The sequence below is a fragment of the Myzus persicae genome, unplaced genomic scaffold, assembly GCF_001856785.1.
Source record: "Myzus persicae strain clone G006 unplaced genomic scaffold, MPER_G0061.0, whole genome shotgun sequence".
Classification (NCBI taxonomy): Eukaryota; Metazoa; Arthropoda; class Insecta; order Hemiptera; family Aphididae; genus Myzus; species Myzus persicae.
In genome coordinates, this window is record NW_019100537.1 from 27,269 (window position 1) to 51,889 (window position 24,621).

Genomic DNA, 24,621 nt, shown 5'->3' on the forward strand with positions numbered 1-24,621 from the left:
AAATGTCAGCAGTCGATATCAATGTGTTACTATTTGTAGCGAAATAACATACAGTTTGCTGTAATCACGGCTGGTAGGTAGGTACTTCAACATAATATTAATATGCCGTGGTGTTATGATAACAGTAGGAGGTGTTAGCTAAAAACTTTATACACTGTTCACGATTCAAAATGACATATCTTGTCGTTAATCAATAAAAAAAATCTCATCAGTTATATCATATTTTGTTGATATATCATTATACCTATCGATGACCGACGCGAAAGAAATCGAAGCACAAGACTCCGCACGAAGATATGGCCCGAAAGCGACGTTGGCACAAGTAAGTGTTTAATTTGAGGTAAAAAGAAAAACGTTTTTAATCGAAATGTCTTGCCCGCTGTATTAAAAAATAGTGTTTGGCGACAATAGCGCAGAGTTTTCTGTTCATCGGATTGGGCATGAATCTATCGATATCTGCAATAGTCATTCGAGACTTGTATCGAAATCCGAATAGTGAATTCTCAATAACGACCACCGAGGCCTCGTGGTACGGTAAGTGAATTTAACATTAATCTCAAATATAATTTTCGACGGGGTTAATAACACATATATCGAACAGTTTGAATCTTGACTTTTCGCCATTCAAGCGTTGATTAAAATTGTTGTTGTCGACAATTTCTCGGACATAATAAGTTCAAGGGTGTTGAAAACAGAAAAGGTTAACGGTTTTTCAACATAATTATGTTTGATTTAATAATATTTTCGAGACTATTAAATATTTCTTAACGATTATTAATCTGATACTGGGTACATAATATATGTAATGCACCGAACTTTCTGACCATATATTACTTACATAATCATAATATATTGTTTTAAATTTAACCTGTGTGATAATAATATAAGCTGTACGTTATAACATCTCAGGTTTAAACCTTGCAAAAACGGATAAGACAATTCACTTAGTCAGGCTTATGATGTGCTGTTTTTCAAACTTTGAAATATGAACGGGACACACACAGAACATAATATTGTGCAGTTGATTACAGCTGCAGTGATGAAATATTCAATGTATATTACCTATATGAGAAATGAATACAGTTCGGACGAGTATCAGCTGATTAGTATTTCGTGATTAAAAAAAAAAAAAAAAACAATAACTCGTAAATATTTTTAACAACATCACGAAGTACAAAATATACCTAAAAACTGCCGAGTATATACAGGATGTCCCTCGGGGATTTACCCATTGCGAGATCTCCTGAGATAATATGATGATCGGTTTTTTTTTTTCAATTACACTCGCGGTGACAAGCACTACGTGCATATTATTATTTAGTTTAATTACATTTTTTTGGTAAAAAAGTTTAAAATGTATTTTTTCATTTTTGAAACAATCGAAGACATCCATTTTGTAGAGATTTTTTTTTCCTGAACATTTTGACCGTCCAGCATTTGACTTCCATCAATTTTATGATTTTCGATCAGTTTTTTACTTTGTAGGCGCAACGGCAAAACTCCGGATTCGTCCGGGCGGCGAGTCCCCCTCCACGGCTAATGTGTATATCTTCACTGGACACACCGTATATATTATAATTCATTATTAACGTAATGAGTAGGCATAATACCGGGCACGATTATTTCGTTAAAGTACACAAGAACTAGTACAACAACACTATATCGCAATGATTTTGAGAGGTGCGATACGGCGATCATCTGCACGTCAATAATATCTATTTATATAATTTTATTATTTTCGTGTTCGCGACTTTACAAGAATATTGTCTATTTATTATTTATGAAATAACTTAACGCCCGGAGGGGGCAATAGTACAGTTATAGTATGGTATTCAATATTTAAATATATATGCATATTATACATCCAATATTCAAAGTTAGCATTAAGTGCATATCATTAATTTGTATCATTAATATAATAATGCGCTTGTGGCACAATATCTTAATTTCGTCTTACTATCTGTAAAAAAAAAAAAATGAAATCATATTTTACTGTCACTCCACTTCTAAAATAACTAGGTGACCGGTTAAATTGAGTTCACGTCCTACGATACTACAATGTTTTTCAATGTTATCTATTCGTCTAATGTTACCCAACGGATTAGGATTTAAAATGGCCGATCAAAATTCAAGCTCAGAACGAACCAGCGCAACGGTTTTAAGCAATCGTAGCAATCTCGGTTACGTTTGATTGCGAAAACCATATGCAATATTTAATCGTTTCATTTGACAATTAATAACGTTTAAGTGTTTTTTTAAATAACAAAATAGACTATCAAATAAAATATGGTGGCAAGCGAGATGTGACTGCGGTGTACTCTGTGGGTTTGTCCGTTGTCTCTACTTTTGTCGGCCGAAAGTGACGTTGCTCTAGTGGCTCTCCTGCGCCGATCGTCCTTGTCCCTGCTAAAAACCGTATTTATTCATACGTGGTCATAGAAGAGCTTCCTTCGCCTGCTGGATCGCGGCACGTGGCTGCCCACATGCAGTACCACCTATATAATATGATTTATATTGAGCCATTGGTTTACAATGTTTACGCATAACACACAATTTCTGCGTGACCTACTTTATCTATTATTCATGTATAGTTTATTATTTCAAGCGTTCGAGTATAATTACTGTGGTGGGATGAAGGTACATTGTTTTATACTTCTACACATTAATCAAATTGTTAGTATGTTGGCTGTAATAAAATGTTGGTGATTAGTCCAAGGTAGAGTTGGAACTATTCGCGGATCGGGATTGATAGTGATTTAGAAAGCTGATTTATTTAATATTTATATATAATATGCACATTATACATACAACGTCACAGCCGGTCAGACATGTGTACGCGATTAAATCCTTCTCAGCTCCTTTGAAAAACACTAAATTGGCTAAGTTTCTGTAGGGTTGTGTGCAAATGGTATTTACATGCGCATCAAAAATTAGGTCTGATGACGTTAAAATACCCAAATCTTTATAACGACTCCGACCACATTTAATTTAACGTTATGTGTTCGCACTTATCGGCGGATTGCCGTGGAAAGAAAAACGATTGCATTTGTCGATGTTCTAATGTTTACAACGTTTACTCATAAGCCATTTCGAGCAGCCCGAGTTCAACAAAACCGATTCAGGTCACATTGGAGGTGTTCTTGTATTATACGGCGATCGCCTGCACGCCCGCAGTGTCCGTCTATAACGTTATAATATCATTATTTTCGTATTCGCAACTTTACAGGAAGCTTACTGTTCATAATCCACCCTGTCGGATGTTTTCTGTCGGGAATCGTGCAAGACAAGTTCGGAAAGAAACGCTGCATGATACTCGCAAACGTTCCCAGTATATTCGGATGGGTGCTGCTGTACTCCGCACACTCGTCGGTGTTGCTGTGCGCTTCGACCTTACTGATGGGCTTCAGCACTGGATTCGGAGCCGGGTCCACCTCGTCGTATGTGGGCGAGATATCGGAACCCAGGCTCAGAGGATCTCTGGGTTCGCTGGGAAGCACGGCGATGAGGATTGGGACGTTACTGATGTACATCCTGGGCCTGTTTTTCGACTGGAGGACCGTGGCACTGTTCAGCACGTTCTGCCCAATCATTTGCATATGCTTCGTCCTTTTCGTAAGTGATTTTGCCATTTTATATGGTATTTTATTAGTCGTGACATTCGTCGAGTGCTCATTGTCAATGCGCACGTTGTATTAAGTACCGAATAATATATGCGCTGTGTAAATTGAAGTACGGTTTTTGTTTTGTTGCCGTGTCTAGATCCCGGAGTCACCCATTTGGTTGATCGCCAAAGGCCGAAACGACAAGGCCAAAAAGGCCATGTGTTGGTTGAGGGGGTGGGTGGAACCTGAACAAATTAAACCAGAATTTCTCGAACTGGTTCATTATAACGAAGTATCTGGCACACAAGGCGGAAAAATCAACATCGACGATAAGAGGTTTTTTTCGAATTTAGCCCAGTTCAAAAACCCGGCTGTATACAGACCACTGAGATTGATGCTGATTATTTTCTTCGTATCTTTCGTAGTCAGCATTTTCCCAACCAGACCATTTATCACCAAAATAATGAAAGAAATTGGTTTATTCGATAACCAAAACGAATCGTTGGTATGAACTTATAAAACCGTCGTTTTCGTTATGCCGATAATATTATCTATATTACACTGTAATCGATGACACTTGATTATCATTTTAGGTCCTCCTGACAGGCCTGACGAGTATCGGGTGCATCATAGCGACTGCAACTGTTCATCGAACCGGGAAAAGATTATTGACCATATTGACGTTATCGATAAACACTGTTTTATTGTTATCGTTTGGTGCATACATTATTTCAGTCAAGGCAGAATATTTTTCATCGTCTCCCTTGATTTCCTTAACATTTCTGTGCAGCATTTACTTTTTTGGCTCATGCGGAATTTCATGCATTCCGTGGATGATACTAATCGAAGTTTTTCCCAACAAGTAAAATATTTATATTTTTTATTTAATATATTTTAAATTGAGCCTTTCTCAGAATGCGCAGTTTATCTTTTAAACAATTGTTTCGAGTTTAGTTTTTTTTTTTTGAATCTAATCAAATGATTTTTATTAAAATACTATTGTCATGCTGATTCATTCTCATATATTAGTAATTAAAAAATTTATTAACGATTTGGTGGCTGTACAAATTCATTTATTAATTAAGACGATTGTCATTTAATCATTATTTGATATTAACTAGGCGTCTATCCAACCTGCGTTTAAAATGTATTTAATGAATTAGTGATAACATTTTTAATTTTTAATTTTTAAAATTATATTAATGACTATAATTATAATTCAGATGTTTCTTAAAAACGGCATTGCTACAGGAAACTTATTTTTTTAATTTCACAATAGTTTACACAATCTATAATAATTAACGCACAGTAAGCATATATATGATAAGGGCTATCATAATATGATTACTGGATAAGAAGCCACCCACTAGTGGCACTTGTCTGGGATGTTAGATTATTTTATTATTTATTATTTTTCTCCCCTCAGTTTCCTAGCAAATCCAGGCGCAAGTTATTTTTTAGGTGACGTCTGGGGTTGTTAGTTAAGGTTTGAGTTGACCGGTTTTTGATGAGTAGGTTTTGGTGAGTTTGGAGACAGATATGAAAATGTTTGTAAAATAGTGCTGCTTCTTCTGACACAGTTGTAATTGAGAAGTCTTTATACAAAGTGTAATTAGATACAAAGGGCGGGGCTTCGTTATCTTCCTAAGCGCAATATTCTGGAATTGTTGAATTTTGTTGGTATTGAACACCTTTTGCAATAACCCATAATCGAAGACCATACCTCCATAATGGTTTAACGTTTTGTACATAAGAACTTTAACTTTTAAACCGGAGTTTTTATTATTTGTGAGTAAGGTTCGTGGCGACGGGCATTTTAGGCAAATCTCTTGATACGAATATGTCTATTCTAAGTGAGGCGCTTATCCAAGTTAAGTCCTAGGTAACTAACTGTGTCAGATGTAGGTATAATAGTAAATATTTATAATTTTTATTAATACTTGTAAGTTATATGACATCATATTTTAGTGTACCTAAAAATCTGTGTATAAAATGTTGAACTTAAAAATAATATTGTGTACCTTTTTTTTTTTAAAAACTTATGCTTGAATTTTTTTCTAATTGAATTTTTTTCCCTACAGAAGCCGAGGAGTTGCTACATCTACAACGTCTGGATTGGCTTATATTATATTATTCACCCTAACAAAATCATACTTAATAGTTGAAATGTATTTAAGTCTGGAGTATACTATGATTCTCTTTGGTTGTGTTGGCGTTTTTGGTTTGATCTATTTCTATTTTTATTTGCCGGAAACTGAAAATAAAACTTTATTAGAAATTGAAGAATTTTTTGTATCGACCAAAAACGGCTAAAATTATTAATTATTTTTTTTGATGTACATAATAATACATATTTATGTGATTCATTATTTTTATGTAAGTCTTAGATTTTAAGAGGTTGCCGCCCTACCACGCGCATTACGCCGCCCTACCCGCAAGTGTGATTCTCACATAGTATAAAACGACAATACTTTCTTTTGGCAGAGCCAATTATATTTTGCTGTTAGTTGTTATGAGTTATAATCAAACTTAAAGGTGAGAACATTGTTTAATATTTATATTAAAACGCTGATATTTTTTGCGATATTTAAATTTTTAGTAAATTATGAGTGTGTAAATTATTACAAATATAACTTAAAAATCACCATATCATGTTTGATATAAATATCGTAAACAAATAAACACGTCATATAGTGTCACTATCCTGTAATTATATAATAAGTTGATATTATAGCTAACAATACGAAATTGGTATTTTTTTTAGAAAATTAAAAGTATATACTTAGCATCATCTTATAACTCATAGGTGCCGACCTTCAAAACCATTAACTATTACCTAGGTTAAATTACCTATACTGTCAAATAATATTTTCAGTTATGATATTAGTATGTGTAAACCTATTAAATTTAAGTTAATTTGGTGTTTAAATAATATTACATTGTAAAATCACTTAATGTTGAGTCTATGTTGAGAGTTTTAAATTTTGTATACACTGAATGCATATAATTTATTGGTGAAATGTGAAATTGATTGAAGATTTTTTTTATTGTTTTGTAAATTTTTTTATTTAAATAAATTAAGTTTGGAATATTTTTTAAGAAATAATTTTAAATGTTGAGTAAAGTGGGAGTGTATTGATTTTTAAATCGTTTGATTCAATAATTTATTGATGCGTTTTTATTTTTGTGGGAATTTATAATAGAAAAATGCTTTGATCTTCAACTATGAGGATGGTTTCTGATAGAAAATTGTATAAAGAAATCCCAGTACTCTTCATAATATTAAGGAAAAACTAGAATTTATACACAAAATCAGATTTTCACAAAAATTATTTTTTTCTTTTGTTGTTATTAAAAATAAATAACAATAGGTACTTGATATTTTCACAAAATGTTAACATAAGCATTTTCTATACATGTATAATTAAAAAAAACATTTTGGCTATTTTTTACTACTTATATTCTATATATTTATAAACCTTTTATTTTTTCCTATAAATAATGTCGCTTGGTCAAAGCTATTATATATTACATATTATTATATGTTTATACTTTATATTCATGTATTACGAGATTCATTATAGGTTGGTTTCACAGTTATTGTTATGTAAGTGTGATATTTAAACGTTGACGTAATTGGATATTAAAAAATAAGTAAAATAATGGAACCATCATACAGTTTTAGTTATAATTTGAATAAAATAAAACATTATCATTTATGAATTTTTAACGTGAATATTTAGAATTTTATCCGAATAAAGTTATTCCATAAATATTATTCCAAATATTTTATCATCAAGCCTTTTGACTTGAAATAAAATGTTGTCGGTTGAATAAATTAGTATTCATTACGATTTCGTTGTGTTATTATGTTTCATAAATTATACTACTAAGTATCTATACGTAGTTAGCCTTATTTAAACATATACATTTAGTGTTCACGATAAAAATTCAGTTCGTTAATTCAGTTATATTTATTGGGATTTTTTAATTCATAATAATAAATTTGTGCACATTATACTAGCCTTATAATATTATATTATCTACCACCATCATGGCCAACGAAATTGACATCGACGGACCCAATCCTGCCAAACACTATGGTGGGATGTCGATATTGGCACAAGTTAGTTCACATACCGTATTTACGTACAACAAAAAACATAATAAATTATATGATATAATATATAATAAATTATCTAAACTCAAAATTCGTTGTAGGTGTGCGCCACCATAGCACAAAGTTTCTTATTAGTGGGATTGGGCATGGAATTGGCCATGTCAGCGATTGTAATTCAAGATTTGTACAAAAATCCAAAAAGTGAATTTTCGTTGACAACGGAGCAAGTATCGTGGTACGGTAAGCATAGTATTATGTATATGCATGTTTTTTTTATTTTTGTTTGATCATGTTTCAATCCTTAGCTATACAATTAACCTTTTATACATTTTTCACTACCTACATAATAATTTGCAATTTTTCGCGATTTCGTAAAAATTTGAACTTTAAATGACTATAAAGATAAATTGTTCCTATGTATCTTTAAAATGTTTAAGCTGCTATACACTGTTGAGCTTCTTAGGAATTATTTCTTATTTGATTCATTTTCTAAGTATGTAAATTATTCCAACGTTTTAATAAATACAAAAATAATTTCAAACCGCTGCAGCAATACACGATCACGTTCACATCGCTCGTGCAATTGACGTGTTTACCTAATTATATAATTTAATATTTTATTTTTTAACCATGCATACAGGGAGCATATTATTCGTATTTCATCCGACCGGCAGTTTTTTGTCGGGATTCCTGCAGGACAGATTTGGAAGGAAAAGATGCATGGTTTTAGCCAACATACCCAGTATTTTGGGATGGATAATGCTATACTACACACACTCAGTGGTTTCACTGTACACGTCCACCGTGCTGATGGGGTTAAGTATAGGGTTCAGCGAAGCTCCAATATTGTCTTACGTCGGCGAAATAACCGAACCTAGGCACAGGGGAACGATGACTTCGTTGGCGTCCGCAGCGAGCACGTTTGGGATATTGTTGATTTTCATTTTGGGGTATTTTTTTGAATGGAGAACCGTCGCATTGCTGAGCACACTTTGTCCAATCACGTGCATATGCCTCGTTATGTTGGTATGTTAATTAAATAATATTCAGTACGTTAAGTAGGTATCTAACGTGTACTGCAGTTCTACGAACATAAAATGTATGGTATTATTTTTTTACATTTGGTTTTTGGTTGTTTAGATCCCGGAGTCACCTTTATGGTTGATCGCCAACGGGAAAAACGATAAGGCCCAAAAGTCACTGTGTTGGTTAAGAGGATGGGTGAAACCCGAAGTGGTAAAAACCGAACTCTCGGAACTCGTTCGGTATAACGAAGTGTCTGTTACTCAACATGGCAACGTCAATATTGAAAATGAAAATATTTTTTCGAAATTAGCACAACTCACAGATCCATCAGTTTACAGACCTTTCAGATTAGTGATGTTTATTTTTTTTATTTCTAATGTAGTCTGCATGTCACCTTGCAAACCGTATTTAAGCCAAATAATGAATGAAGTTGGTTTATCAGAAAATCGCAGTTTGTTGTTTGTAAGAAAATAAGTTTATATCACACAAATAATTATGATGCACATTTCAGTAAGTAATTGGATTATATTATACTTTTATTTTAAGGTTAATTTCGCCGTTCTACAAAGCGCTGGATGCCTTATACTAATTTTATCGGTGAAACACTTGGGAAAAAGATTTTTAGCCGTTATGTCGGTTTCGATGAATACTATTTTGCTATTTTTATTCGGTCTATACGTCATGACATTGAAAAATGGTTACACCACATCAATTCCTTGGATTCCCACAGTCATATTAAGTGGAATTAATTTATTTGGAACTTTTATCACCATTTTACCTTGGATGTTAATTAGCGAAGTCTTTCCTAACAAGTAAATCAGATAAATACAAATATTTAAATACTATATGAGCAAAACATAAAGAAAATATTGTCTTAATAGGTTTTTGTAACGATAAATTAATACATGAACTAATTCAACTACTTGTCGAGTTGATCGACTTTAAATCGGTTGGTAATGACATGGTAATAATATTATTTTAGAGAAGATTGGTAATGAAAACGTAGGATAAATGACAATAGGTTCCAATAATAAGCTTGTTAGTTGTTATGAAATGTAATTTAATTATTCAAATTGAATTTGGATTTAGAGTAAAGAAGCGGGTAAGTGGGTTATTGTCTGCTGTATATTAGGTGTCCATAGAGATTTTTCACTCTAATGGACGTGTTAAATTTGAATTTATTGGTATAAAATCATTACGTACGAAAAACGATTCTGAGCAAAGACGACCTATCAGACTATACCTAATATTACTAAGTAGAAATAATTTATGATATTATTGTGATCAATGTACTTAATTTATTTTTCTATAAACTAGTCACACTAGTATACTATAGTAGGTTAAATTCATGGTTGTCTAAAAAATTTAAATTTACAACGTAATTGTGTGTGTATAATATAAATAAGTATATACCTACTCTTAAAGTTACAAGTACCTACCCACAAATAATATTTTTAAATTATAACAGAACTTTGTTTAATGTATACTAAAATAATATTGACGAGCTATATCATTGTAATTCAAAAAGCTAATAATTAAAACAAAAATCACAACAAAATAACCAAAACTTAATTCTTAGTTTAACATTTTAAATATATCATTTCGTTCAAGTTTGAACTTCACATAACTGTAAAAATCACTATGTTTATAAATATTTAAAATTTTTTAATTACAGGATTGACTATTTACATAACCTTGTTTTATATTTTCAATCCTCAGCTATAAGACAGCAAAGTAATTTGTACATTTTGTAATAAATGTTGTCATAATTTGTTTTTAATGCTTATAAAAAATCAAGCCTGTGTATTTTTGATATTATTCAACTGCTGATGTTACTATATATCAAGAATCTTAAATTAAATTTTCAAGATTTTTGACTCAACAAAAAAAGTTTTTATCGACAAATGTGTATAGAAAAAAAACTAAAAAAAATTAAAAATTAAAAATGTCTATAAATGGTTCATAGCAAGTCAAAATATTTTTTAAAAGTTATCACGTATAATAAATGATAAAATAAACACACTGTGTAAATTTTCAAGAATCTACATCCATTTTTTTTTTAATTACACCAAAATAAGAAAATCTTTGCTTGAGAAATCCAGATTATTGACATTTAAAGAAAAAAAAAATTAAGACATAAAAATGTCCGTAAACAGCTCAAAATAACTCAAAATATTTTGAACAATTTAAGGTGTTGGCAAATTGTGTTTTTGAAAATTGCATGTATCTATACAACAATTTGTTGTAAAGTTACACCATAAACCATGATAGATTTTGTCAAAAACCGGATTTGCATAAAAATTCCCTTTTTAGGTTTTTTGTTTGTTTTTCGTGCCTCTATTATAGACTATTTTGAATTTTTTACTTTTGATCCCCAAAAGAATCATATAGATTTACTTTCCTACAAGAACAGATATTCTTAAAGAATATCAAAGCATTTTTACTTCCCCAAAATATGATGAGAGACAGGAAAAAAGTTTTAAAAGAACACACATCATTGTAAAACCAAGACAATTATTCCTCCGCTCAGAATCTCAAATCATTAAAATATGCAATTGAATGCGTTTTTTGTTCTTACAGTTTCTTTTGAAGTTTTAAATTAAGTTGTTTATGCTTTTTTGTTTATTACGCGAATTATCGATAATTAACTACATTTAAATATGTGTATTGCAGTTATTCATTTTTGCTCTGAAAGTTATTAAATGTTTTTAAAACTATTATGTTTACAGAAGCCGAGGAGTCGCTGCTGGATCATGTGAAGCTTCATCGTATTTGTTAATGTTCATACTAACAAAATTATACTTAACAATTGAAATTAATTTAACCTTGGAGTACACTATGCTTCTATTTGGTAGCATTGGGCTTTTTGGATTGGTTTACATATATTTTTATTTACCGGAAACTGAAAAAAAAACGCTTTTAGAAATTGAAGAAAATTTCAAATAAATTGTAAATAGCTAGTGCTTTACAGTTGATTAATTGTCTCATGTGTTAAAATTATAATATAATATACTTGGAACTAAAAAAATATATATGTATTAAAACGCAGTATACTTAAAGTTAGATTAAATTGAATATTTGTAAAATATTGAGTTTGGAGCTCTTTTATGATGTAAAAGTGGAAAAAATTAACACAATTAGTTAAATTAACACTTAAAGTGTTATCAACAGTATACTTTATTGTAATTAATACTCCGCAGCGATTGATTCATCACAAAATAATAATTTGGCATGATCTAGACATAGTTAATAATCTTTATATTATATAATATCCTGTGCCTTTATTTTAATGTATAATATATATTTAATATTGCACAATATTTAATTCTAAATTTATAATTTTAATCGTTATTCGTTACTATGAATCATTATATGGACTTAAGTAGTTAAGTGATTCCCAATATGTTTATAGCTACAATATTTGTAATATTCTTCGTCAATTCCTTGTGATTTATTAATTATTAAATTTGTTTTTCTTTATATGTGAATACTGTTGTAGCGGTTCAGCTTTAATAAATTAAATATTGGAAGATAATTTTAAAAAAATGATTTACTTGACGCTTACTGCTGTAACATATTTAATTTATATCCGATATTCCAGCAAAATAAAACTTAGGATTAGACTGAAAAAGAAAACACTGTAATTTGATCGCAGAGCAAATATTAGGTAAACCGATGTAGTGCTCACATATAAAATTTACATTTATTAAAATTATATCCAATCACTTTACATTCTGTAATCAATGGAAGCCCTGAGTATAAACAAAAAATATTCGTTTTTCGTGAGTCAACAAATCCCTGGGTTAGGAGCAATTCTTTAAAATGCGGTTTTGTAAAATATTTCCTTAGCATGCAATGTGCATTAATAGTATGAAACGAAAATTCTGTATAAATTTCAAGTTTATAGCGATCATAGTTTAGGCTCTGCGTCGATCAGTCATTTAGTCAAGAAACGTTCAATTATGATACATATACAATATACATAATATAATATAATAAATAATGTTAAAGAACCGTACACATACAAATATATCACTCATAATATATATGTACAATAATTAATATTATGTGTATGTATGTACATCCATACTTTATGCTTTGTAATTAATTTGTCGGTTTTTCTGTTAATAATGGTCAATTATGGATATAATTAGTGTTATGAGTCGGTATAATACAACTATACGGTATCATAAATCATAGTGAATATAATAAATAATAATAGATTTATCATTTATGGACCTTAAACCTGAATATTTAGAATGTTATCTGAATAGATTTATTTCGTAGAAATTACAATTTTATCTACAAGCCTTTAGGCTTAAAATACAATTTTGTGTGTTGAATCAATTAGTATTCATTAAAATTTTGTTGCGTTATTATGTTTCATAAATTATAATATTAGGTGCTTACGTAGTTGGTCTTATTTAAACATATTATTTAGTGTTCAAAATTAAAATTCAGTCCAATGATTCAGTTGTAATATTTATGGTGATTTTTTTTTATTCATATACATATAAATTTGAATATATTATATTAGCCTTATAATATTATATTACCTTTCACCATCATGTCCAATAAAATTGACATCGACGGACCCAATCCTGCCAAAAACTATGGCGGGATGTCGACGTTGGCACAAGTTAGTTCATATATCGTATTTACGTACAACAAAAAAAAATATTAATATAATAATTTATCTAAACTCAAAATTCGTTGTAGGTGTGCGCCACCATAGCACAAAGTTTTTTATTAGTGGGATTGGGCATGGAGTTGACCATGTCAACGATTGTAATTCAAGATTTGTATAAAAATCCAAAAAGTGAATTTTCGTTGACAACGGAGCAAGTATCGTGGTACGGTAAGCATAGTATTATGTATACGCATGTTTTTTTTATTTTTGTTCGGGTATTTTCAGTCCGTAGCTTAAAAATTGAACCTTTTCGACATTTGTCACTACCAACAAAATAATTTGCAAATTTTCGTGGTTTCGTAAAAATTTTAACTTTGTACGGTGATAAAAAAAAATTATGTCAATGTATCTTTGTTATTTTTAAACTGCTATTATAACAACTTATGAGAAACGCTGTAATTTATTTTAAACCTTTTTGACTCGGTGAAAATATTTAACTACCTATCTATGGTTATTTGCTTTTAGATTATACTGAAAATTTAAAACGACTTCGTCGAAAACTAGTTTTGAGTAAAGGTTATTGTTTTTTATTTTTTATTTATGTATTTATGCTTTTCTCGATCACTACAAAAAATACAGGGCAATTTCTATTTTGACCTTTAAAATGTACCAAATAGAACCAGTTTTCTACTAGACGTTTAGAAACTGCCCTAAAAGATGAAAGTGCATGCAATTGTTTTCATTAATCTTAAGAAAGATACAAAACGCACATCATTGTAAAATCAATATATTCATGAATAAGCTCGGCTCAATATCCAAAATGACTTATGTTTACATAGAAGATGATATTGTTATTTTAACGTGTAAAAAAATATCTTGAATTCTTATATAGGTAATTATTTTGATAAGTAACCCACTTAGATGACTGTAATTTATATCGTTATATTATTTGAACATTTATAAATATTATATAACGTGTTTTCCATTTAAAATAATATACACATTTATATGTAAATATAATGTGTGTGGTTTTTGGATTTAATTTATGTTTTGAACACAAGTTTTACAAACGAGTTTTGCTACTATCGTAGTCAATTCGAAGTAATAAGATTTGCATGTTATTGACATTAGTTCTTAAAAGATCCCGAAAAAAAGAAATTTCAGATAAAATGTCAACATATTTTATGATACAGTTACAACATATTACATAATTTTTACTTTTATTTGATTTGATTTAAACATTTCAAAGCAACGTGGGAATAAGCGATCACATTCAAATCGCTAGTGCAATTGACGTGTTCACCTAATTATATAATTTAATATTTTATTTTTTAATCATGCGTACAGGGAGCATATTGTTCGTATTTCATCCGACCGGCAGTTTTCTGTCGGGATTCCTGCAGGACAGATTTGGAAGGAAAAGATGCATGGTTTTAGCCAACATACCCAGTATTTTGGGATGGATAATGCTATACTACACACACTCAGTGGTTTCACTGTACACGTCCACCGTGCTGATGGGGTTAAGTATAGGGTTCAGCGAAGCTCCAATATTGTCTTACGTCGGCGAAATAACCGAACCTAGGCACAGGGGAACGATGGCTTCGTTGGCGTCCGCGGCGGGCATGTTTGGGATGTTGTTGATTTTCATTTTGGGGTATTTTTTTGAATGGAGAACCGTCGCATTGCTGAGCACACTTTGTCCAATCACGTGCATATGCCTCGTTATGTTGGTATGTTAATTAAATAATATTCAGTACGTTAAGTAGGTATCTAACGTGTACTGCAGTTCTACGAACATAAAATGTATGGTATTATTTTTTTACATTTGGTTTTTGGTTGTTTAGATCCCGGAGTCACCTTTATGGTTGATCGCCAACGGAAAAATCGAAAAGGCTCAAAAGGCACTGTGTTGGTTAAGAGGATGGGCGAAACCCGAAGTGGTAAAAACCGAACTCTCGGAACTCGTTCGGTATAACGAAGTGTCCGGAACTCAAAATGGCAAAGTCAACATTGAAAATGAAAATATACTTTCAAAATTAGCACAACTCATAGATCCATCCGTTTACAGACCTTTCAGATTAGTGATGATTATTTTTTTTATTTCCTACATTGCGTGTCTTTTACCTAGCAAACCGTATTTTAGCCAAATAATGGGTGAAGTTGGTTTATCAGAACATCGAAGTTTGTTGTTTGTAAGAAAATACTTTAAGTCACACAAACAATAATAATTTATTATACACGTGTAAGTAGGTAATTGGATTAATATTATTTTATTTTTTTCATTTTTAAGGTTATTTTCGGCGTTCTGCAAAACGCTGGATGCCTTATACTAGTTTTATCGGTGAAACACTTGGGAAAAAGATTTTTAGCCATAATGTCGGTTTCGATAAATACTGTTTTGCTATTTTTATTCGGTCTATACGTCATGGCATTGAAAAATGGTTACACCACATCAATTCCTTGGATTCCCACAGTCCTATTAAGCGGAATTTCTTTATTTGGAACTTCTATCAGCACTTTACCTTGGATGTTAATTAGCGAAGTCTTTCCTAACAAGTAAATCAGATAAATACAGATATTTAAATACTATATGAGCAAAACATAAGGAAAATATTGACTTCATAGATTTTTTTTATCGATAAAATAATAATAATATATTAACTAATTTTGATTTTTAAAATTCTAAACTGAATAATCTTTTTGAGTTGTTCGATTTTCAAACGATTGGTAATAAGTTAATAACTTTGTAATAATATAATTTTAGAGAAAATCGGTAATGAAAACATAGAACAAATGACAATAGGTTCCAATATAAGCTTGTTAGTTGTTATAATATGTATTTTTGTGTATTTTCTTTAGCTTAATAATTTAAATTGATTTTGAAATTTCTTTTTTGGTTTTTTTCCGGCGATTTTGAAAATTACTGAGAATTTTAATGTTGACCTCGCAAGCACGCAACTTGATTCACTTTTACACAGGAAAATATTTTGGTTCTTAATTTTTCTTTTAAATTTTTAAATTAAGTTGTTTATGCTCTTTTGTTTAATACACGAATTATTGATAATTATCTACATTTAAATATGTGTATTGCAGTTATTCATTTTTGCTCTGAAAGTTATTAAATGTTTTTAAAACTATTATGTTTACAGAAGCCGAGGAGTCGCTGCTGGATCATGTGAAGCTTCATCGTATTTGTTAATGTTCATACTAACAAAATTATACTTAACAATTGAAATTAATTTAACCTTGGAGTACACTATGCTTCTATTTGGTGGTATCGGGCTTTTTGGATTGGTTTACATATATTTTTATTTACCGGAAACTGAAAAAAAAACGCTTTTAGAAATTGAAGAAAATTTCAAATAAATTGTATATAGTTAGTGCTTTACATTTAATTAATTGTCTTATGTGTTATAATTATAATATAATATATATAAAAAAATATATGTATAAAAATGCACTATACAGTATATCTAGAGTTAGATTAAATTGTATATTTGTAAATTATTGAGTTTGGAGATGTTTTACGATATAAAAGTGGAAGTATCTCTATAAAATTAACACCAAAAGTGTTATCAACAGTATAATATATTGTTCATATTAATATTTAATACTCTGCAATGATCGGTTTATCACAATATTGCTTTACAAAATAATAATATGGCATGGTCTAGAACATAGTGAATAATCTTTGTATTATATAATGTTATATGCCTTTATTTTTATCTACAATATATATTGAATACTGAACAATATAGGTACTAATGGTATAATAATTGCTAATTATACCCACTACTCTATTACAGAGGTACTTCAACAATTTATGCTATGTTAAATTATTGTAAAACTATTACTTTGTTCAGCGTTGTTTATTTATGAATGAAATAAATAAGTATTGCTGTAGATGATGTTCTACATATAATATTACATATTACATATGTGTAGATGTATACAGTGTTATTAAATCATTAATGTCAGTTATTACTTATTTTTGTACATTTCTTTTTTTTCTCACTTCTTATTGTGGCCAATTGACCGTTAATAATTTTCACGTTTCATACTTTTTTGTTGTATTGTCTATTGATGATTTTATCTCATTCATAACTACGAATTATTATATTAACGTCCTAAGTTACGTGACGCTTATTGCATTAACATCTTTTATTCTATATTCGATGATCATGCAAAATACAACTTTTTGTTTTATATTTAAATAGCATTCACTGTAATTAATTGATCGCAGATAAAATATTAGGCAAACGGACGTAGGGCTCGCATGAAAAATTGTTTTGCCTGGTTTAAGAAAAATACTAATTTTAAATATCCGTTATCACTGACCTCAAGATGCACATCGGTTTGGGTGCGACCCGCTTCGGAGGAAAATCGGGGCTATTATGAGTTGTTGTAGTCGTTGAGCTACTATTGCTACAGGATTCGGGTGAATGTCCGGGTTTCTATTTTTTAATCATACAATGTTAATTTCTTTAATGAATGATTTATCTAAGATCAATTAAACATATTTAGTATTATCTCAGAGCGCACCACAAAGCTTCCATTGCTAATTAATAGCTTTCTACTACTCTGCACAAAGTGTCTTGTGCTTGTGTACCTACATTTAAGTACATGGGTTTTGTATAATAATATGATATTTATAAGATTATTTTTACTTTATAGTTTAATAATTATTAATAATTATTTATAGATAAAGGCTTCAATACATTCTGTAGATCAGATATAGGTAAACAGATAAGATTGTCAAAATCTACACACGCTATAACTCATATTAGTATTATTATTAGTGAAACCTTTAACATAATATCAAACATAAATAATTTTAAACAGTGCATCCCAAAATGTTCAGCGTGAATCTGTGGGCGAGAACCTAGAAGGATGCAACTATTATTTGGTGAAATACAAAACTACTTTATCAAATTTGGGCAAAAGGAGTACCTCCAGTTTTCGGAGTCAAATCGATTATAAATATCATAAAAAAAAATAATTAATAAAAGTATAAAAATAAATAAATATTAATTATACAATCGATTATTATGACTTGTTTAACTATTTATCAACCGATTTTCTTAATTTGTCGTAATTCAAAAACGAACAATTCTAGATACTTGAAATTTACACCAAATGTTCATCATTTTTTAGAAATTTAAAATTTTTTTAGTTTTTATTTAATTATTGCCAATAAATAATCTTAAAAATGTAATGGATGGTTCTGCATATTTTTTTATTTGATAACTTCACACAGATTTTTACCTTAGTATGTATAATTTTCTATTTTCAAATTAGAATAGCTATAAGGACCTCACTATCGATATCAAAAACGTTGATCGCTTAATTTAGGTCCTATATTCCTATCATTATTTGATCATATAAATTATTTAATTTTGTATTCAAAGTATAACGCTATGGAGACTATTTGGATATAATCCTTATTTAAAAAACATCGATTTAAAAATGATGTCTTTCTTTGGTTGTAGACGTAATACACTTGTGTACTGTGTACTTACACAGTTCCACAGTTACACTTCAGGAATCAAAATCACCAAACCTAATACTAGAACTCGGTTAACTTCCGCTCACCTAGAGAAAACTCGTTGAAGATTACATATTCTCAAATACCATCAAACAAGTAAAGAAAGTTAAGTAAAGTCAAATACCCCACTAATGATTTATATTTTAAAATTTAAAACTGTATGTTGTACCTTATAATAGTTAATAAATAATTTATAATTTAAAATCTAATTATTTGTATTGTTTTTTCTTATATACACTTATAAACTTTCTGCAAAGTTATACCAAGATATTTTCCGATCAGCTTCCCAGGGTTTGGTATATTTTGGTATATTGGCATATAGTTAAAATTGCGGGAGGTTGGAATACGGTTACGATGTAGAATGAACAAAACGCTTACACTTTTTGATTGATTTATTGATATCATCCGATTATTTCACTTGGATAATAAATTATAAATGATATTTTAAATTAACTGTCATTGCTTTTATGTGGCAAAATTAAATGTAGATTGTAAGTATAAAACTAAAAAGTACAAATACATTTTTATAACTAGAATATTAATATTTTAGTGCAATTAATTATTTTTCATTTTATTTTAGTTTTAATTATTACATTAAACTAGGTAGGTACCTAGTACCTACATTTCTGCCTACACGATAATGAAGAAAAATTTGTTTTGAAAGCATTGAAAATGAAAAATGTGAATGATAAGTAATTATATAAATAAATAATGACATAATTTGAATATTGTTTACATATTTACTGATTAAGTATGATGCTGTTAGGAATTTAACTTCTATTTTAAAAAACAAATAAGCCACGGTACACTCATATACCAACGTACTTAAAATTGTTTTTTTTTTAATATGTTGGCTAGTAGCATAGAACAATAAATAATAATAATAATAATAATGCTAGTAGCCTAGTATATAAACATTAGTGTAAGTAATACCGTGCTGGCTAATAAGGATAATATAATATTGTTTTGTATACAATGCGTAAATGTCTAATCGAATATGATTAATTTGTTTATACCGTAATATTATGACAGTAAATAGTTTTAAATGTATCCAATAACTTTTGACTTTTTTGAATTTTAGATTTAATATCGTGTGTTTCAACTTTAAAGCAATGCTATAAATTAATTGAGCTGTTTTTTCTCTACTTAAAATAATCAACAGTCTGTATACTATGTGTGAAGTGATATTTCGCTAATAATCAAGAACTGGCTGCAGGTCGTACGGTATACGTAGTTTATTAATTATAAGTTAGTCTATTTTTTACTACTTTAAACTCACCTGGAGGGTCGGAAATATATTACATTAGCTCGAAAAATGAAAATTTAACCACCCTCTACCGAAGGATTTTATCGACAGAACCTACAGGACCGGGCCCAGGGAGTATTTTAGATCCATTGGATGAGTGTCAGAAAATCGATGATTACGAAGAAAAAATTTATTTTTTGAAATTTAAAAATAATTTTAAATAAGACTACTGACTCGCCTAACTGCGTAGTCGTAATAAATCGAGTTTTGGTCTTGAGGTTTTGAAAATGGTAGGTTACATTAAGGGAATTCAAAGCTTTTGATCCATTGCAGTACAATGTTTTTTTTAACAAAAACTATAAGGCCCTATCACAGCCAGCCGGCAGGTAAGTATAGGATTTACCATTGGATTGCACTTCAAAATAAAAATATTATTTTCATTTATAAGTTATATAAGCACCGGAATTCGTAGTACATATTCCTGAAACTTTAACATAGTGCAGCTGTCAGCTGACGAGTATACAAATATGTAGATAATATGTTGATTTTACCGATTGTCCATAAATTGTGAGTTTGGTGAGATTACAAAGCGGAAATACTGCCGGTGTAAAATTGCTCCCCCTTTTCAGAACATTTCATTTTGTCGTAAACCATAAGAGTTCTCGTTCAATAACATTATACAAAAAAAAGTATTGGTCCGAGAGTTTTGCAAATGGCATGAGTATATTTCTCGGGACTTGTTTATCGTGCTTTTGTACTTGTGAAATGAATAATAAGTCCTTCAATCGGCCAAACTAAAGCAAAAATTAAAATATCCCCCTGGGTTGTTGTGCAATCTTAATCACCGTAAATAATGCAGTCGGCTGGACAATTTCACAGTTGATTTCAAATGATGTAGGCTACACACAATATGAGTTTCATGGAAACACTTACAAATACTGTAGTCTCTTAGCGGACCACTGGAATTTTTAAAAGTGAAATCTGTTTTTTATAGGGGGATTTCAATATATAAGTTTTTTTCAAACTCGGCTTTATAAACATTTGTGAGATTCGTCTGATACTTTGAAATCGGACTTGTTGAGGAAAAATGTTCCTGGCTCATTTTACTTCTTTGCTAAAATAATGTCCGAATCTCATTTTATATTCTTTAGTTTTTTGCATCTCAATTTAATTGGTTTGAATATCCCATTTGGAAATTGTTTTACAAAAGGTAGGATGTCATTTTCGTTCTATTTGTATTCGTAACGATCGAATCTGCCAAACGGAAATTTTATATAAATATCTTTCCCATTTATTTTGGTTATAACGCCTGTGAGATACGGATCACCACCAGTTAATATGTTCACGCCCTCCCTAACAATAAGCATTTGGTTCGTCTGTTGTGGTTCTTCAGATATCTATGAACAAAAGGTATATTTAAGCACAATACTTAGCACATTGTGTTTTTAATTGCAACCTACAGATTACTGATTAGTACTAAAGTCCAAAATATATCTTCCGAGGTGACATCGAAATGGGCATAGCCCATTCGGCTCCCGATTTTCCTAAACGGCTCCCGTTTTCAAAAAGGTTAATTCCCAAACGGCTCCCGTCAAAAAAGGTTTTACGAACAGGTCAATACCCAAACGGCTCCCATCGAAAAAAGTTTTACAATCAGGTAAAATACGTGTAGTAATTCTGTTTTTTACAACACAAATTCCTTCCCACTTCATACAGACTTAGGACTGTCTCTAAAGAGGTGTGGTTAAAAATGTGTTGTTGTTTTTTAAGGTTAAATTATAAAAATTATATTCTGTGAATTAAATGTAAAATATAATGTAAAAATATAAAAAAAAATTATGTATAAAAATATAAAAAAAAATTATGAAATAGGTAAATTTTTGATGCACAATTTTTTTATATAATCGATGGTAGTTATTTTATTTGATGAAAATTCTCGTATAATGTTTTCAATGAGCTCCTGTTTTTTTGTTGGTTTTGGTGTATTTACACCACTTCGAGCTTTAATTTGTGTTTCGGATTGTATTTCGGTTAGTATGTCAATAACCTTAAAAATATTAGGATGAGCAGAATTGAATTCGTTGTTGAATCTGCTGTGGAACGATTCACAGCCATTTGTGGTCAAAGCAAGGGAAGATGAACATTCAGCCCACATTTCAGGAGGAAAACGACTATCTGACATCATATAATTTTCAAAAATATAGTCGAACACTTTGTCCACTTTATCATCTATCGGTTTGATAGCCATTAAATCATCTGTAAAACAGTTCAATACTTCTGACGGTGGTAGGTAAGGAAGGCCAAATAAATATTTTAGAGATTTTCCTATTTCAGAATCTTTGTTTCTAAATTCTGATGCAAGTCCAACTGACTGAATCTTCCGCCACCAACTTTGACCCAAATGGAATCTACATCCCTTTATTTTTACTGATGGCCACGTTTTTCGTATTGCAAAATGAATAGCCTCTTCAAAATCTACGAAAACAACTTGTGGGTCAATGTAATCACACAATGCTGAAAAAGCTTTTCCGTAGGTAACCGAGGTTTTATTAGGCAAAAAACAGTAAATCAGAGGAAGATAGTATCCGTTATGTAAAACATGGATGGTAAACATTTGGTAAAAAAATTTTGGACAACACTTAAACGTGCCATCAACATAAATACTACGGCTATTCTTGAGAATGTTCAAGTTGGTGTTACATGTAAGAATAACAATATTTGAAGCTGTATCATTATGAAATAAAAAATTCTCGCCTGTCAAAGTCTTAATACCAATTTTATCTAAAGCATCCTGCGCTTCCTCTGTCGATTTAGGTAATTTTGGTAGTAATTTTGAACGTGCATAATATACTGTCTTACGAATAGCATTGACATCTTGTGTGGTCAAAACATGTAAATCATTAGGTACAAGTTCACTTCGGAGAAGTTTCGCGGGCCTTTCGTGCAAATTTTCTTGCGCTTTACGCTTTAAGCTATTGCTAATCTCCCTCCTCCTTAAAACACTGACATCTAATTGCTCGTGGTTATGGTCCAGATGTTCATCGTACCTTTCACCAATACTGTTTTGCTTAAAATAAGCCTTACAGCTACGTGTTGTACATTTCCAACGCTCCGCGTCGTCAGCGAGTTTTTTGTGAAAAGAAAACCAAAAATGTTCTATACATTTTTTTTCACGGATTTCACTTGACATCTCGGAACATACACACAACACGACGGCGGCGGATATTGTGAACAGACTGAAGTTCAAACGAACTGCACAAGCCGACACGATTGTGTGCCATATCCATTATCTATTATCGCATAATCGGTCGATATTTCCAATATGCTATAGATTAGATATCGATGATATACGAGTCATATATACACGACGAAATAATATACACAAGCTTTGGCGATTATGATACTACTACATTATAGTGCATTGACATCAAATGTCATTAGAGTTTAACCAAAGGATAGACGTAGCATATAACTATTTATACTTTATAAGAATTTTCCACTTTGCCCGTAACATATATAAAATATAAAATATAAATAAAATAAAATAAAATATAATTACAAAATATAAAAAAAATATATAAAAATATTGTAAAATCGTGTGTCTTAAAATGTGACCGTACCGAATCGTATTCTACCACTTTTTTCGACGGGAGCCGTTTGGGTATTGACCTGTTCGTAAAACCTTTTTCGACGGGAGCCGTTTGGGTATTGACCTGTTCGTAAAACCTTTTTTGACGGGAGCCGTTTGGGAATAATAAACAATAGACGGGAGCCGTTTGGGTATTGACGATCGAAATAACTTTTTCCCAAATCATTACCAACAAATGACTTTAAAATTACAGCAGTTCATTTGAAATGCATAACTCTGAAAATTCTTAATTTTAAACGAAAATTAAATTTGATGTTTTTGTGTGTTCCTTGTGTTGGATAAAAAAAACATCTTCATCTTTGCCATAGAAAAGTAGTTTACATGAAACTATCTGGGATAGTTGCACTCAAAATTGTACACTTGACACTTGTGGACTAGGCCATAACGGGGATACCACAATGAAAAAAATGTAATACCTCATGTATTTAAACGGACTTCAATATTCCAAAGTTATAGTTTTTAAGCAAAGACGGTGAAGGAGTTTTCACACATCTACCTGTTTAGTAAATAAATTACGATGTGTATTGTTATACGTGTGTTTAAATGTCCACATAAATGTCTTGTCTCCGACGCACTCTTCGAGCAGTAAGCATAGGTAAAAGAAATATCAATGAAATAATGTGAGAACTTGATAAATAAACTTAACACCTAATTTGAATGATAGTCAAAATTATAGTCAAACATTTATTAAAATTCTGGTTTTTAATTTTTTGGAATTACTTAATATTTTTTATTCAATTCATTTTTAAGAAAATAAATAAATAATACCATAAGTCCATAACCGATTAGTAGGGACTCCC

At 30.5% G+C, this 24,621-nt stretch overlaps 3 protein-coding genes across 3 annotated transcripts; 2 read left to right on the forward strand and 1 right to left on the reverse strand.

Moving 5' to 3' along the window:
* LOC111031542 lies at window positions 1-11,774 on the forward strand. Its single transcript, XM_022311549.1, has 13 exons — window positions 1-322; window positions 396-534; window positions 3,227-3,612; window positions 3,760-4,107; window positions 4,196-4,464; window positions 5,684-5,910; window positions 7,187-7,209; window positions 7,627-7,728; window positions 7,824-7,962; window positions 8,363-8,748; window positions 8,863-9,210; window positions 9,295-9,560; window positions 11,478-11,774. Exons 1-13 carry the CDS (start codon window positions 251-253, stop codon window positions 11,692-11,694), a joined length of 2,922 nt encoding a protein of 973 aa, XP_022167241.1. The 5' UTR covers window positions 1-250; the 3' UTR covers window positions 11,695-11,774.
* Window positions 11,775-13,315: 1,541 nt separating this feature from the next.
* On the forward strand, window positions 13,316-16,776 carry LOC111031340 (facilitated trehalose transporter Tret1-like). The gene is made up of 6 exons (XM_022311242.1): window positions 13,316-13,387; window positions 13,468-13,606; window positions 14,726-15,111; window positions 15,226-15,573; window positions 15,672-15,937; window positions 16,531-16,776. The coding sequence occupies exons 1-6, from the start codon at window positions 13,316-13,318 to the stop codon at window positions 16,745-16,747; spliced, it is 1,428 nt and encodes a 475-aa protein (XP_022166934.1). The 3' UTR covers window positions 16,748-16,776.
* Window positions 16,777-21,401: 4,625 nt separating this feature from the next.
* Window positions 21,402-23,362, reverse strand: LOC111031268. Its single transcript, XM_022311146.1, has 2 exons — window positions 22,163-23,362; window positions 21,402-21,569 (listed from the first exon to the last, which is right to left on the reverse strand). The coding sequence occupies exons 1-2, from the start codon at window positions 23,360-23,362 to the stop codon at window positions 21,402-21,404; spliced, it is 1,368 nt and encodes a 455-aa protein (XP_022166838.1).
* Between the last annotated feature and the right edge of the window lie 1,259 nt (window positions 23,363-24,621).

Coding starts and splice junctions, on each gene's coding strand:
- LOC111031542 (XM_022311549.1), top strand. CDS start 251: ATGACCGACGCGAAAGAAATCGAAGCACAAGACTCCGCACGAAGATAT. Junction 7,963..8,362: donor GGAGCAAGTATCGTGGTACG/GTAAGCATAGTA, acceptor CCATGCATACAG/GGAGCATATTATTCGTATTT. Junction 9,561..11,477: donor AGCGAAGTCTTTCCTAACAA/GTAAATCAGATA, acceptor TTATGTTTACAG/AAGCCGAGGAGTCGCTGCTG.
- LOC111031340 (XM_022311242.1), top strand. CDS start 13,316: ATGTCCAATAAAATTGACATCGACGGACCCAATCCTGCCAAAAACTAT. Junction 13,607..14,725: donor GGAGCAAGTATCGTGGTACG/GTAAGCATAGTA, acceptor TCATGCGTACAG/GGAGCATATTGTTCGTATTT. Junction 15,112..15,225: donor GCATATGCCTCGTTATGTTG/GTATGTTAATTA, acceptor TTGGTTGTTTAG/ATCCCGGAGTCACCTTTATG.
- LOC111031268 (XM_022311146.1), bottom strand. CDS start 23,362: ATGTCAAGTGAAATCCGTGAAAAAAAATGTATAGAACATTTTTGGTTT. Junction 21,570..22,162: donor AAATTAAAGCTCGAAGTGGT/GTAAATACACCA, acceptor TTTTGTTCATAG/ATATCTGAAGAACCACAACA.